At 37.9% G+C, this 16,476-nt stretch overlaps 2 protein-coding genes across 5 annotated transcripts in view; one reads left to right on the top strand and one right to left on the bottom strand.

The window, feature by feature from the left end:
* Positions 1-16,476, bottom strand: part of RALGPS1 (Ral GEF with PH domain and SH3 binding motif 1) — a 360,828-nt gene that overhangs the window by 197,252 nt on the left and 147,100 nt on the right. The gene's annotated exons all lie outside the window — the stretch shown is intronic.
* The window catches only part of ANGPTL2 (angiopoietin like 2), a 39,957-nt gene that overhangs the window by 13,577 nt on the left and 9,904 nt on the right, over positions 1-16,476 (top strand). The window contains exon 2 of the mRNA XM_032788075.2: positions 6,622-7,478. Coding sequence (XP_032643966.1) covers positions 6,668-7,478 — 811 coding nt within the window. The 5' untranslated portion in view covers positions 6,622-6,667. The remainder of the gene's footprint in view (positions 1-6,621; positions 7,479-16,476) is intronic.

The following is a 16,476-nucleotide window of genomic DNA, read 5'->3' as shown; positions in this document are numbered from 1 at the left end:
AAACCTTAATTATGTTATTTTAATATAGGGGCTTTTTGTGTGCAATATCCTTTTTTTTTGTTTTAAGCAAACTAAAAAAAACAAATTGCAACATGTGGCATCATATTGATACCCACATGACTCATCAGCTGGGTTAGAACCTTTAGATCCACTGCACAGACCTCCGCCACTTGAGCTTACTAAAGAAAGATTTTAGACACACTTTGTGAGTGTATATTTCAGATATTTGCTGACAACTACAACAGGCTGAAACTCTGGATTTCTGGTTCACAAGAAATGTTGGCATTTTGAAATTTGTTTGTATTCCAAATCAGAATGAAACAACATTTTTGGAAATTTCTCAAAAACCAGAAAACATCAGAAAAATTGTTTTGGAAATGATTACATGTGGTGTTCCCAAAAGGAAATGTGCTCCCCAGACTAGCACCTGTTGACTAAAATGGACATTCTTGTCAATTTCATGGTTGCTTTAGTAATGTAGATTGTGAGAAACTAATCTTTTTTTCCTCAACCTACAGCAGGTCTGGGAAATATTATCACTGCCTTCATGTGTTTAGAAAAGCTGCATTTCAAACTGAGTTTTAGAAACCAATAATAAAAAGTGCAAAGAAATAATTGTCTTTAGTTCTAAGACCAGAAATGGATCCAAATTTAGGGATTGTAATGCTGTTGCCTTTACTATGTAAATTATTGTTTTTATTACAAATGTTGACAATTAAAAGTGGGTATAGAAGTGGGGAAAATTCTATTACAAAAAGTCTGGACTGCTAACATTTTCGCTTTTAAAATAATTTTTTTCCACTGACACAAAAGTCAGAATTGTACCTTTCCACTGGATTTAAATGACTGTAGTTGTACATTTATCATAAAAATGTAAATTGGGAATATAAAATCCATTGCTTTTAATTTATTTTAAACAAAAGCAAGTGTTTTAAGTGAAAATTAGGGTTATAAGGAAATGTTTTACATGTATAGCAAAACAAGATCATAATGATATGTTGGTAAAGAAAAAATCAAACTAGGCATTACATGCTGAACAAGCTCAACATTGTATATTTTTATGCAAACTAGATTACACACAAATACACAGATTCAAGTGCAGTTTTTCTCAAACTTTTCAGTGCTTTCACTGTTCTCTAACCCCCACAAAAATGAGCTGAAATACCCAAGTCAGTTTGAAAAGAAAGAAATCCAGCATTTATACAATGAAAAAAAATATGTAATATAGATGGCTATTATAGGGTATTTCCTCCTTAAATTCCAGTAGCATTAATGGGAGTTACCATTTGCAAAAATATATTTAAACTAAAATGATAATATCATCTAAATTTGATTATCAAGAAGCTACCAATCCAACCCTTGTGAGTAGAACAACTATGCAAGTTTACCAAAATGAAGCAATATTCAGATCTACAGTATGCAAAGGATTTCCAAACAGGCTCATATTATTTTTCCTTAGAACAAAGAAAGAAAACCAAACCACGGAAATAATATGAAACTATGTTTGATTCATTAAAATTCATTAAAAGGGGCAAACCAATTTTTAAAGGAAAGTACAATAGATACCCCTTCAAAAATTCTCATGTACTTTACTACACTCTCAGTCAGGTAGCCAAGCTCACGGAAGATGAACATGTAATTTGCCGTGCACCATGCTGTAATCTAAGTTTGTACTTATAAATATTTGAGTTGCATACCCTAAATATTTATCCTTATGCAATTATGTAATAAACAATTATTGACAGATTTATACACTGAGTGCATGTTATTCAAAACATAACATCCAAAATATCAACACTCATAACAGAACTGAGAAACATAGCAACCAAACACACACCTGGTATGATTTTATATATACTGTGTAGCTCATGAAGTTTTTCTTCCTTTAGCCATTGTGCAGACAACTGGAAGTATTTAGAAAAGACTGAATATTTTATGCAGTATTTAGCAATAAAGAAAGCCCTTAGACCTATGCAATGTGAAGGAGTTAGTTAGTTGCATAGCTGAAAATGGAACAGTCTCAGAAAAGTTTATTAATGCTAGTTAATAAATGTTAAACTCTTAATGCCAAAAAGGGTGATGTCTTATAAACCCTTAGCTGTTGTGGCCACTGAGTTCTATGAAGAAAAGTGCCAAAGAGATCCACTTTGAATATCTGAGGGATTAAAATCAGTTTAAATATATCCAAAATGGCAGTACTGTTGTAAAAAGTAAATAAACACTAGTAGCTAGTCTGTGCAGGAGTGCTGAAGGAAGATCCCGTTAAGGTAGTAACTTGGACTCCTCTGTAAGGAGAAATACAAAGGAAATGGGATTCTCCTTGTAAGGCCTGGGCTACACTACGCATTTAAACCGATTTTAGCAGCGTTAAACCGATTTAATGCTGTACCCGTCCACACAACGAGGCCCTTTATATCGAAATAAAGGGCTCTTTAAATCGGTTTCTGTACTCCTCCCCAACGAGAGGAGTAGCGCTAAAAATCGGTATTACCGTATCGGATTAGAGTTAGTGTGGTCACAAATCAACGGTATTGGCCTCCGGGGGGTATTCCACAGTGCTCCACTGTGACCGCTCTGGACAGGTCTGAAGCCCCGCGAACTTTTGAATTTCATTTCCTGTTTGTCCAGCGTGGAGCTCTGATCACCATGGGTGGCGATGCAGTCCCAAATACAAAAAGAGCTCCAGCATGGACTGTACGGGAGATACTGGATCTGACCGCTGTATGGGGAGACAAATCTGTTCTATCAGAGCTCTGTTGCAGAAGACGAAATGCCAAAGCATTTTAAAAAAATATACAGGCTATGATACAGAGTCCACAGCACAGTGCTGCGTGACATGCGTAACGGAAAGCCAAAGAATCAAATGGATGCTCATGGAGGAAGTGAGGGGGTACCGAGGACTCCAGCTATCCCACAGTCCCTGCAGTCTCCGAAAATCATTAGCATTCTTGGCTGAGCTCCCAATGCCTGTAGAGTCAAACACATTGTCCGGGGTGGTTCAGGGTCTATCTCGTCAATTGACCCCCCTCCTCCCCCTCCGTGACAGAAAAGGGTAAAAAATCGTTTGACTTTTTTATATGTCACCCTATGTATACTGCATGCTGCTGACAGACACAGTGCTTGCAGCAGAAAACAAGTAGCATCTTCTCTCTCTTCCCCTCTCCCAGTGGCAGATGGTAGCAGTGCAGTAGGACTGACAGCCGTCCCTCATCATCATCCTGTGGGTTGGCCTCTCTAGGCTGGCCTCAGGTGAGGCTGGGCCGGGGGCAGCTGGATAAAAATAGGAATGAATCCCGGTCATTCCCAATAGATGGTACAGAAGGGGTGGTAACCGTCCTCATCATAGCACTGGGCTTGAGCTCCATCAGCCCCCTCCCTTCATGTGTAAGAAAAGATTCTGTACTTCCTGGACTATCATAGCAGCGGGATGACTGGGCTCCCCTCCCCCACATCACCGGCTTAATGTTGCTGCTGCCTGGACTATCACCAGCTGGAGGGCTGCCTCCCCCTCATTTTATCTCATTAACAAGTCCAGTGTTTTCTTATTCCTGCGTTCTTTAATTACTTTTCATCACACAAATGGAAGGGACACTGCCACGGTAGCCCAGGAAGGGTGGGGGGGAGGGAAGCAATGGGGGGTGAGGGGTTTGTTTGCAGGGGCAGCCCCCATGAATTTGCATGCAGCTCATCATGTTCTGCGGGAATCTGAACACAGATCAGCTGTGCTCTCTGGTTCTCTAGTACACTTGCCCCATATTCTACGGCAGGAACTGACTCTATTTTTACATAAAACGTAAGGAGGGATTGACTCGGGGAGTCATTCCCATTTTTGTCCTTTGCGCCCTGGCTGACCTCAGCCAGGGCCACCCATGACAGGCAGCAGATGTACAGGAATGACAGGTAAAACATGCATCTCATTGCCAAAATTTAGCAATGGCTTGGCAGAATGGTAGCAGAACAATCTGTACCGTCTCTGCTATCATGCAAAGGCAAATGAATGCTGCTGTGTAGCGCTGCAGTATCGCCCTCTGTCAGAGGATCCCAGTAACAGCATACCGGGTGACAAATGACAAAGGCCAAAACCAGGCTCCATGGTTTGCCGTGGCTAGTGGCATCGCCAGGGCAATCCAGGAAAAAGGGTGCCAAAATGATTGTCTGCCGTTGCTTTCACGGAGAAGGGAATGACTGGCAACATTTACCCAGAACCACCCGCGACAATGATTTTTGCCCCATCACAGCCTGGGATCTCAACCCAGAATTCAAGGGGGCGTGGAGACTGAGGAACTATGGATAGCTACAGAATAGCTTACCCACAGTGAACGCTCCAGAAATCGACGCTAGCCTCGGACCATGGACGCACACCGCCGGATTCATGTGCTTAGTGTGGCCGCGTGCACTTGACTTTATACAATCTGTTTTACAAAACCAGTTTATGTAAAATCGGAATAATCTCGTAGTGTAGACATACCCTAAGAGTCACATTAGACACTTTAGTTGTAAAGCAGGTCAAATCAATGAGAGAAATTCCTTCTGCTGAAATTGTGTGATTTTAATGTATACAATGTTTTGGAGTCAAAGTCATTTATTAATGTGCAGAGTATGTAAATTGTGTAGGAAGATTTTCAGGGTTGACTGATGTATTTGAAACATTCTATCCTGAGATCTAATGTTACTAATCTAGGTAAAAAAAATACCTAAATTGCCAGAACTCCATCAAAGCCATACCTCCAGCAAATTTAAGCAATATAAAACAGATTTATATGCTCCTTTTAGTTGTTAAAATATTGTTAAACAACTTTATAGTTAATACAGAGCTGTCAATCACAGTTAACACAAGTAATTAACACAACACAAATTAACTACATTAAAAATAGTATCAATTAATTGCAGTTTTAATCGCACTGTTAAACAATAATACAATACCAATTTAAATTTATTATAAATATTTTTGATGTTTTTCTACATTTTCAAATATATTGATTTCAGTTACAACACAGAATACAAAGTGTACACTGTTCACTTTATATTATTTTTTATTACAAATATTTGCCTTGTAAAAAGATAAACAAAAGAAACAGTATTTTTCAATTCATCTCCTACAAGTACTGTAGTGCACTCTTCTTATTGGGAAAGTACAATTTAAAAATGTATAATTATTATTACTTTAGAGCCTACAAGTTGAAGCACGAAGGAATGTACAAATGTTTAACATACCTGGCACGTAAATACCTTGCAACTCCAGGTACAACAGTGCCATCCAAATGCCTGTTCTCACTTTCAGGTGACATAAGAAGCAGGCAGCATTATTTCCTGTAAATGTGAACAAACTTCTTTGTCTTAGCAACTGGCTGAACCAGAAGTAGGACTGAGTGGACTTGTAGGCTCTAAAGTTTTGCATTGTTTTGTTTGAGTGCAGCTATGTAACAAAAAAAATCTACATTTGTAAATTACACTTTTACAATAGACTGCACTACAGTACTTGTATGATGTGAATTGAAAAATACTATTTCTTTTATCATTTTTACAGTGCAAATATTTGTAATAAAAATAATATAAAATAAGCACTGTACACCTTGTATTCTGTGTTGTAATAGAAATCAGTTTATTTGAAATGTAGAAAAACATCCAAAAATATTTAATACATTTCAATTGGTATTCTATTTAACAGTGCGATTAATCATGATTAATTTTTTTAATCACAGTTATTTTTTGAGTTAATTGCATGAGTTAACTGTGATTAATCGACAGCCCTAAAAAAATATAATTCTACATTTATAAGTTGCACTTTTACAAGAAGAGAGTGCACTACAGTACCTGTATTAGGTGCACTGAAAAATACTATTTTTTTAAAATCTTTTTACAGGGAAAATATTTGTAATAAAAATAATAATATAAAGTGAGCACTGTGCACTTTGTATTCTGTGTTGTAACTGAAATCCATATATCTGAAAATGTAGAAAAACATCCAAAATATTTACAGTGAATTTAAATTGGTATTCCATTATTGTTTAATAGTGTGATTAAAATTGCAATTCACTGTGATTATTTTTTTAAATCTTGCAATTAATTGCGATTTTTTATTTATTTATTTATTTTAACAGTTTGACAGCCCTACTCTAATGCATTTCAGAAACTGTAACAGCACAGGATCAGCTACATTCTGTTCACATTTTAAGGTTATCTTTGCAAGTGTAAGAGATGAAAACTTAATTTTTATTTAAATGAATTTCTGAGAAACTGATAGCACTGTCCTGGAAATACGGACTTACTTTTTACTAATTCAGTTCCTTAAGGTGAGTGGTGAGAAATTATAGCAATGTTTCACAATTTATTAACCAATGATCTGGTAACAGGATGCTAGTAAGTTATAACTTGTCTCCATGAAGCTCAGGAGCCTCTCTATCACTTTATCATCTTTATCTGGTGGAAGCTCTTACCAGACATGAAAAGTGTACCATATTTGTTGGCATGAAAATATGTATATTTTCATATCATCACTTACCACTTGAAAAGAATTTTTTAAGATTTCCCAATAAATACAGCAGTTGTTAATCTTCTTATTCACATTCATTCATTTTCTATTTATTACTAAATAACTTTTTTATTTTTATTTTTAAACAGATTTTAGAAGTTCATTTGTAGAAGAAAAAGTATCCAAAAATAAAGAATGATGAAGGCAGCAAGATTAACTTGTTTATTACTAATTGCAGTCATGGGAGCGACTGCTAGCAAGACACAGGAATTTGAAAGCAGTGACGAGGGCACAGAGCAAGAATTCATTTACATGAACAGGTATAAGCGGTCCAGTGACACACAGGACAAATGCACTTATACCTTTATTGTACCTCAGCAGAAAGTGACAGGTGCCATTTGTGTTAATTCAAAGGAGCCTGAGGTTCTTCTTGAAAACCGGGTAAATAAACAAGAATTAGAGCTGCTTAACAATGAACTTCTAAAGCAAAAGAGACAAATAGAAACTCTTCAGCAACTGGTGGAAGTGGATGGTGGGATTGTTAATGAGGTTAAACTTTTACGAAAAGAAAGTCGGAATATGAACTCTCGTGTCACGCAACTTTATATGCAGCTGCTACATGAAATTATTCGAAAACGGGACAATGCATTAGAACTTTCCCAGCTTGAAAATAAGATATTGAACCAAACTGCCGATATGTTGCAACTTGCAAACAAATACAAGGACCTAGAGTACAAATATCAACATTTGGTGACAATTGCCAATAACCAGTCTATAATTATCGCACAGCTAGAAGAACATTGTCAAAGAATGCCATCCATTAAGCCAATACCCCATCCTCCCCAACCACCTAACAGAATGTATCAGCCTCCTACTTACAATCGCATTATTAACCAAATAGCTACCAATGAGATTCAAAGTGATCAGAATTTAAAGGTTCTACCACCTAATCTACCAACCATCCCACCAGTTACTAGCAGTCCAACTTCAACTGATAAACCATCTGGTAAGTTATTTTATTGGCATGTCTAAATGATATCTATGTTAATATGCAAAAAAACCAACAAGGAGTCCGCTGGCACCTTAAAGACTAACAGATTTATTTGGGCATAAGTGAGAAGTGAGGTTTTTTACCAACGAAAGCTTACGCCCAAATAAATCTGTTAGTCTTTAAGGTGCCAGCAGACTCCTTGTTGTTTTTGTGGATACAGACTAACACGGCTACCCCCTGATACTTGACATATATGTTAATATGCAGTGACTAACAGCACATTTTCCACAGGTGGAGATATCATACTTAGGTCTCAAAGATGCAGACAGAGGTAAGTAGCATGTAACATATTTAGCAAATGAAAATGCACAAGTTTGAGAGTGAATTGGTTCAGATTCACCCCAGATGAGACTGAGGTGATGTTGCTGGACTGGGTGCACCTGCTAGGAGAACTGGCAGAGGTACTATGAGTCCTTCCATTAAGGAAATTTGTCTGCCTTTTGTTACTGCCTTCCCAACCTCAGAGTCTGCCTCAACTTGTAGTTTTGCAAACATTAGGTAGTGGCAGTGCCCCACGGTTCTTTAATATTTATGCTTGACCAGGAGATTCCATCCTCTTCTTTCAAATGCAGAAATCCTGTGGCAGTAAGCAACATTTTGTCCCCGAGACTGAATTGTTGCAATACTCTCTCCACAAGATCATTCAAAAACCAGCTACTTCAGCAGATGAATTTTAAGGGTGTTTCTCACAGAGAGCGCACTACTTTGTGTTTTGTGAGCTCCACTGGCTCCCAGTTTGTTTTGGGTTCAATTTAATATATTTACTGTGATGTAAAAAAACTTAAATAGGCTGGGCCCAGGATACCTCGGATACCATCTGTTTGCCATGCAATATCAATGTAGTTGAGATAATGTGCGGTGTCCAAGCTAACACCTCCTTTATTGCAGGGGTGCTGTTGGCAAGGCCTTTATATTCACAAGTCCTAGACTGCAGACTTTGCTTCCAACTTTGGCTTGCAACAGCTTGAATTTGCTGACCTTCAGTTCATGTTGCAAAGCTCATTTTTACTCTCAAGCTTTTTTTCAAGGAGGAAAAGGGGAAAGGATGAATAGTTGGGTGTATGAGTGGGAGAGTTTTCTAAGGAATTGTGCTTTGGGGTGCAGGAGGTAATATATTTCTTAGTCCTTGGTCTGCAATGTTGCTCTAATGTTACATTATATGTACATATGCCCAAAGAAAAGGATGGGAACATTTTAAAAACTGAAATCCATCAATTAACAAACAATGAAAGGCTCTGTCTGTCCTGGATATACCTGGCTAGTTGGGGCTTGATCCAAAGCTCATTAAAGACTTCCAGTGAATCAAATGGACTTTGGATCTGGCCTGTTAAACATCCGTTCAACACAAACTTTGCTTTTCTGCTGCTATTATGTTATCACTCTAGTAATATAAAGTGGCAATAGGTCACTTCACTTCAAATATTATTTTTATGGTTTCAATTTTTTCCATTATAAACTCCTCATTTTCATGGTTTCTAACTGTGCCATAAACCTCAGCTCCAGGCTAAAACATGATGTACAAGGTATTAACCTGTGAGCAATCAAAAAAAGGAAAACAGCTAAAACATTGTTTTCAAATTATAGTAGTGGGGGGGGGGGAAGTCAGTTTCTGAAACTTTGGCCTCATACTGTTTCTCAAATTGTTCCATGTATCTCAGTTTCTTAAGAGTAAGAATAAGCTGAGGACGACATATCCACTTTAACTGTTGTACTTCCAGATTATTTACATTTAGGTCAAAATTAGAGTTATGTAGAGAGGTTTTCATTTTAGTGCACCAAGATTATTGTTAATTCTATTAAAATAAATACAATTTAAAATACAAGCGATATAATTTTAAAATACAAGCAATATAATAAAACCCAGAAGCCTTACCAAAGTCAGAAAAATAAGTAAATAACTAACCCAAATCAACAATCAAATTAAAGAACACAAAAACTAGACCCTAACACCTCCTACAAAAGCCAGCCCTTATCAAATGCTTACTTCCCCAAAAGCACAGTTTATGAGATGGCCTTGTAATGTTTTGTTAAACACCAACAGCATAACTAGTTTTGTACATGTCACAAATGAAGATTACAGGCAGGGAAGATATTTCAGAAGGGCCTAAGGGATTAAAGAGCACAAGTCCCATTGGCTATCAATAAACTGCTTCGCGGTTCCAGACCTTTTGCCTTGCAACAGGGAGCTGCCGGATTCTTTTGCTCCTGCGGGGAAAGACTATGGCAGCGGGGAAAGGCTCTGACAGCTCCTCACCGCCAAGCCTTTTCCGGTTGCCTGCTGCCACTAGAGCCTCTCATTGACACATGGAACTACACACCGCAATGTTGCACAGTCTGCTTTTCACTGTAGCATGTAGCTACACATACCTTACACAGTGCCACAAGTGGTGTGCAGCGTACACATAGCCATAGGAAACAGTATAGCAGGGAAAGGCCATATAGTTCCATTTCTCCAGGAAATTAGAAAAAACTGTTCAGCACAAGGGAGTGTGAACACCAGATCTGATATCTTAATGACCAGCTGTGCTATATATATAGCCAGCTAGTATTTACATCCTTCCGGCTACACTAGTGTGTTCTCTATCTATGAAGATGATGCACTCCTCACTGAAAAAAATTCAAAATCAAGATCTCAGGTCATTGTGAATTCTGGCATTCAGTAATCCACAATGATTTGCTTAGGAAAAGATGTTTAACTCTTAAATTGACTAACTTTGTCTCATCTCTTACAATTATATCATTAACCTCTATCCAGCTGTTGCCTTCTATTTGCAAGTGAGAATGATAATGTGTTGAATCAGACATGAACTAGAATAGTAACAGACAACATAGCAGACTTGGAAAAGGATACCATCTTTCACAAAATTCAAGTATGATTCTTGAGTGTCAGGCACAATTAATCTAGCTGGAGAATATGCACGTCTGTGTAGATGCCTCTCTAGATTACTGAATTACTGAGTGGGATGTCTGATGCAAGCATATTCGCTACAGAAATGGTGCTGTACTAACATTAAACCAGGGAAACCTGTAACAGAATTTCAGGTACTAAACTAACATACAAAACAAAGGGAAAGCTTAACTAATAAATACACTCCTCAGACACCATGACAAATGACTATAGACAGGATAAAAATAACATATCAATTCTAAAACTCCTACTTGTGAAAGGAGTTATTGATTAAGAAATTCCAGCTAAGACTTACACTCAGATACAGTTACCTTCTAGAAATTTGTGCAATTCACTTGCCTATATTTCCACTTAGCTCAAGGAACAAGCACATTGTTGATGCTTAGAACATTTTCAATCCTAGCTTCCAATTCTCCCAAGAGATCACTGGACATTGTTAAAGACAGACAAGATACAGACCAGTATGCATGAAGATTTGTGTTATGTGACAATAGGGCAGAAGACTACAAAGTAGAAATAGATATATATATATATACACATCATATAATTACTTTTCTTAGTTAAAAGTTGTAAGACTAAAGTGCCCTTGTTCAATGGAAGCTGTTCTTAATAGGGAAAGGGAAAGCTGGCAAAGGGAAAGCTACAAATTCTATAATATACATTTTCAGATTTTGGAGATTCTCTCTTTTATCAGCAAAAGAAAGGGGAGCCGAGGGGGCAGCAAAGGATTCATCATACTGTGTAAGACACAAATCAGTTGCCAAGTCTTGGCTGGAGTTAAAATAAATTAGGGCACACAATTAAAGTCTCAAAGAATTAAAATCGTCTGAGTTCTGTCCAAATGAATCGGCAGGGGTTGTCAGTTCTAAAGGAAAAGAAAGTTGCCAGTATGAGCTAGGAAAATTTAGAAGAAATGGTACAGTTAGACAGCTCACTATCCCTTCCCTTCAGTTTTTACACGATAGACAAATAGCTCACTTCCCTGGGAAAGGTTTTTCTGATTGGCACAACTTTGATTTCCAAGTTGAATTCTGGAAGTGAAATAAGACTAGAGGAACTCTTCTATCCACTTTATATAACATGATTTCCCAGCCTAGAACCTAGATTCCACCCCCTAAAGCATCCTTTCAGTGTTACCTCAGAATTAGAACTGGAACACAATAGCTAACCATATTAACTTATGCTCTGTATTATTAATTAATACTTCGACCTTAATTAAATTACATTTTTTCTGAAATAACTAATGTGACAAAGTCTGTCTGTTCAATTTCTTTCCAAGTATGCTCTGTAGGATATGATATTGACACCTTATAGGTAAGATCATATTAAATCACTCATGATAATATGGGGTGTCTAAATTCTATTAACATAGGCTCCTTTTTAAAAAGCATTGTATTCTTAAAAACAAAAATCCAAACATTTTCTGTTAGTTCTCAAGGCTCCCTGGTTTGGGATATTCAGTCACTGTTTCTTGCCAAATGACCCAGCAAAATCTTAATCTTTGAATAATTAGCATAACCTTTAAATGTTTCCAAAATGGTAAAATACAAATAAACTAAGTTTCTAAAAATTACATGGTTTGGGGAATTGGTAACAGAGACAAAATTTTTCATCTCTACCTCACCTCCTTCAATATAGGTCAGGGGCCCAATTTTCCACCTTCAGTATATGAGTAACTCTGAAGGACCTCAGCGGGCCTCAAATTACCAGTGATCAAAAGTGGTCATTGTTTAGTAACTGTTTAATGGTCTTTATGAAACATAAATTGATAGTTTGTTCACTAGGAATTAGACTGAGGAGAGCCTTTCCAGGCATCCTGTGTGAGGCAATGTTATCAACTGAGTAAACAGGTCAACTAGGTTGGGAGTCAGGAGACCCTGGCTCTCTTCCTAGATCTATTGCTGACTTGCTATGTGATTTTAGTCAAGTTGCTTTACCTCTCTGCACCTCAGTATACCCTTCTGAAAAACAGGAGTAATGATACCCTCCATTTGTATAGCATGCTGAGATATCTGGACAAAAAGTGCTGTATAAGAGATAAGTATGGGCATATTATATATTAACAAATAGACCAATGACTAGATGCTATGGATATTGATCTGTCTTTTAACATTAGCAGTAGCCTCCTCCTCCTAAGTGCTGGGGAAGCTTGCGCTATGGTTGCCGTGTTCCACCTGTACTGTGGATAAACAGTAGACTTCAGTCTGCATGGTGGTTAATCCAGTAATTTTCATTAGTATTTTTTAAACAATTAAATTTTATATCTGAATAATTACACAGCTCCTGGGCTGAATCAAAAATATGTCCAGCTTCCACAAGCCACAAACAAACAAGGCAGTACAGACCACACACAGAAAATGTTTCCTTTGCTCCACATGAAACTTTATTATGATTGATGTGTATCCACATCTATCCCATTCAAAATTAATATACCCAGGCATGTGAACTGGAGAGGCTTATGAGTGTGAGGAAAATGCCACCATTATCTATTGATTCTATCTATCATGCATACATAATTAGTATGTGCAGGAGAGAGTTGTCAGATCTCTAGGGCAGGGACTGTCTTTCTGTTCTGTTTGTACAGTGCCTAGCACAACCAGACCCTGCTCCTTGACTATGTTACAAATAAATAATAACAATATTACTCTGACTTTGCCATAATAAAGCAATCACTATTTTAGAATGTATTGCTAATAATATTTTAAAAGCTCTTCAGAAACATGGCTTTACTATGCCAAAATGAGATTGAAAATGTAAGATGAGCATTTTTCTATATTCATATAACTGGGAAATATGGTTTCTATAAAAAAACTGTCAGATTTAAAACAGATATAGAGGCATTATCCTTTTCTGGTTTCAGTACTATGTCATAAATATAATAGGAACCTTTGAAGTTCTGGATTGTATTTCAACATATACATCATGGTCTATTTTTAGTGCCTAAGAAATCCCAAGAGAGGATAAAAATCAATGCATGCATAATGAACAGCACTGGCAGAATGTATCACAAAAACAACATAAAGATATTGTTGTATCATACAATGAAGCACTTCTAGAGAAAGAATGCTCATAAATCCCAGTCTAAAAATGTACAAACATCTCTGGAGTGCTATAATTTGAAAGACATGAGTTTTATCATGAACAAATTAATTTGTGCGGATAGGATTAGGGTCACATGCTTTCATTCACGCATTTGCCAAAATGTGTTACTTTATTATATAGCATTTTGTTGAAAATTGCCCATGAAGATTTTGCTGTCTCGTTCTATGTGAAAATAAAATTAAAATCATTGAGATATTCTGCTTTAATTCCCGAAAGAGTGATTTGTCATTGTAAATATAAAATTCATGAAACAAAGTTATCATCTGTACTTGTTTTCCATTCACAGTCATAAATGTCAGCAGCTAAATAGGACCAGTTTTCTCCATCCACAGCATATGCAGCAAATAGACAACAATGGAAAATTATATAGCAAATAAGACAGCAGTCAATGAACCAGCTGGTACCATGCCACACAATGACTACTGCTCATTTATATAAAAATGCAAGTATCTAGACATTCTGATGCTCAGGGTTGTAATGCCTAATTGAATTAGGAGCCTAAGTCTCATTTTCAGGCACATGGGAACTACAATCCTATTTACTGTCAATGGAATTTTGGCTCCTATGGTTTTGACTACACTGCAATTAAACACCTGTGACTGTCTCATGTCAGCTGAATTGGGCTCATGGGCTACTTAATTGTAGTGTAAACGTTCAGCCTTCGGCTGGAACCCAAGCTCTGGGATCTGCCCCCTTTGCTGGATCAGCTGCCAGTGATCGATCCGGCGGGGGTCGATTTATCGCATCTAGACGCAATAAATCGACCCGAGTGCTCTCCCATCAACTCCTGTACTCCACCACCGTGAGAGGCGCAGGCGGAGTCAAGGGGGGAGCAGCAGCAGTTGACTCACCACGATGAAGACACCACAGTAAGTTGATCTAAGTACGCTGACTTCACCTACGTTATTCATGTAGCTGAAGTTGCATAACTTAGATCAAACACCCCCCCCTCAGTGTAGACCTGGCCTAGAACCTGGACTCCAGCCTGAGCCTGAATGTCTACACTGCAATTAAACAACCCCTTAATCTCAAACCCTACAAAACCAAGGAAGGTGACATGAGCCAGCCCCGGGTGTTTAATGGCAGTGTAGACATATCCCAATGCCTAAATCGTTTTTGAAATCGTTTTTGAAAATGAGACTGAGGCTCCTAAATTTGTTAGGAATTGTAACGGTGAGCATCACTTTGCCTCAATACCTTTAAAAATCTGAGCCAAAGTGACTAGATGCTAAGAGAAGTTTCCAGAGTTTCTCTCCTGGGCACACCATGAATCCCTAGTGAAAGTTCCTGAACATTCAAATACGGGAAATCAGTGAAAGGGCTCAACTCTTCTAAGATACACACAATTGTAACAGATACTTGTAAGAAATCTGCAAACAGGAACACCTTAGTATCAAAATAAATATCCTCATACTATCCAAAATAATCATAACTTTTACATATTCTGTCCAATATGTAATTCTAAAAAAGGGCTTGAGACATCCCCGAATAACAGTATGTTGAAAACTTCTCTTCTCCTGCTCCTGTTTAAATTAGCTAAAATCCTGAGATACAATCACCATAGAACAGAGGAGAGCAAACAACAGCCTGCGGGCTTGATCCAGCCCATCAGGGCTTTCAATCTGACCCCCGAACCCCTCCTGCACCCCAACCCCCTGCCCTGAGCACCCCTCCTGCATCTCAACCCCCTACCCTGAGTCCCCTCCCACACTCCACACCCCCTCCTGTACCCCAACCCTCTGCCCTGAGCCCCGTCCTGCACCCCAACCACTTGCCCTGAGCTCCTTCCTGGACTCCAAAGCTCCTCCCACACCCCAACCCCCTGCCCCAGCCCTACAATTTCCCCACCCAGATGTGGCCCTCCCGCCAAAAAGTTTGCCCATTCCTTCCATAGAATGTATTCTGACTGGGGTTTATTGTACAAGGAAGAGATGCCTGCCTTCACTAACCACAAAAACTTCTAAACTGTATTCCCATAGTGATCACCAGTAAAAACAGCAATTGTCAATACAGCAATGTTGCTTGCTAGTCCCAATATTAATTGGTCAGAAACTGTTTAGTAGAAGTTTTCAGCAATAACAGATGTCATCTCTTCAAACAAATGAATTCAAATAAAATAAAACTCATTATGTTAATGAACTGTACAAGAAAGCAAAAAGGAAATCTACTAAATTCTCTACCACTACTTTATAAGATTAATAACAGCTAGCAAAAAGGTTATAGGTCAGCCTGCCAGTATGAACAGCAGCAGAGGCCTCACTGATACAAACCAAGATCAGATGGAGACAGAAAATGATGTAACTCTGCCTCAGGCAAATCTGAAACAATTTACCACACAGTCTGAAATGTTGACCAGAACTCTTTCATTCCTCCCCAATAGTTAAAACAACACAAAAAAAACAGTTTCTTGGATTCTTTATCAGCTATAATATGCAGTCCGTGTTTATATAAATTGACCAGAATTACAAAATAGATATCCTTACATTACATAAACTGAATGGGACACACTCTACAATGTAGAACACACAGCAATCAAAATCCAGCAGGTTTAATCTAAAATGGCTCTTGCAGGCAGTCATTTGCACTACTTTTTACACAGTACATAGGAAAAATAACTGCATGGTCATATAGTCTCTCTGTAATAGAGACATATAAAAGGGACACTTTACCAAAATATTCTGCCTTGTGCAGGCTTTGCAGTGCACCACTTGAAAGAGACCCTAATCTTAACCACATGACAAATGAAAACTTTGCCAGTCTATGGCATTTTTTGCATCCTCTGTAACATTTAATTTCTGCATGGCTTCCAATTGCCAAGAGCACTTTCATTCATTATCTCCATTCATCCAGTTGCCCTGTGTAACTCAATATTTCCATTATATTTTTTGGGAGGAAAAGATTATGTTTGGCAAAAGTTATCTGCAGAAACTATGGCAACTAGAA

Source organism: Chelonoidis abingdonii, chromosome 24 (genome assembly GCF_003597395.2).
Source record: "Chelonoidis abingdonii isolate Lonesome George chromosome 24, CheloAbing_2.0, whole genome shotgun sequence".
NCBI lineage: Eukaryota > Metazoa > Chordata > Testudines > Testudinidae > Chelonoidis > Chelonoidis abingdonii.
This window is presented reverse-complemented; position numbering and strand designations above follow the sequence as displayed.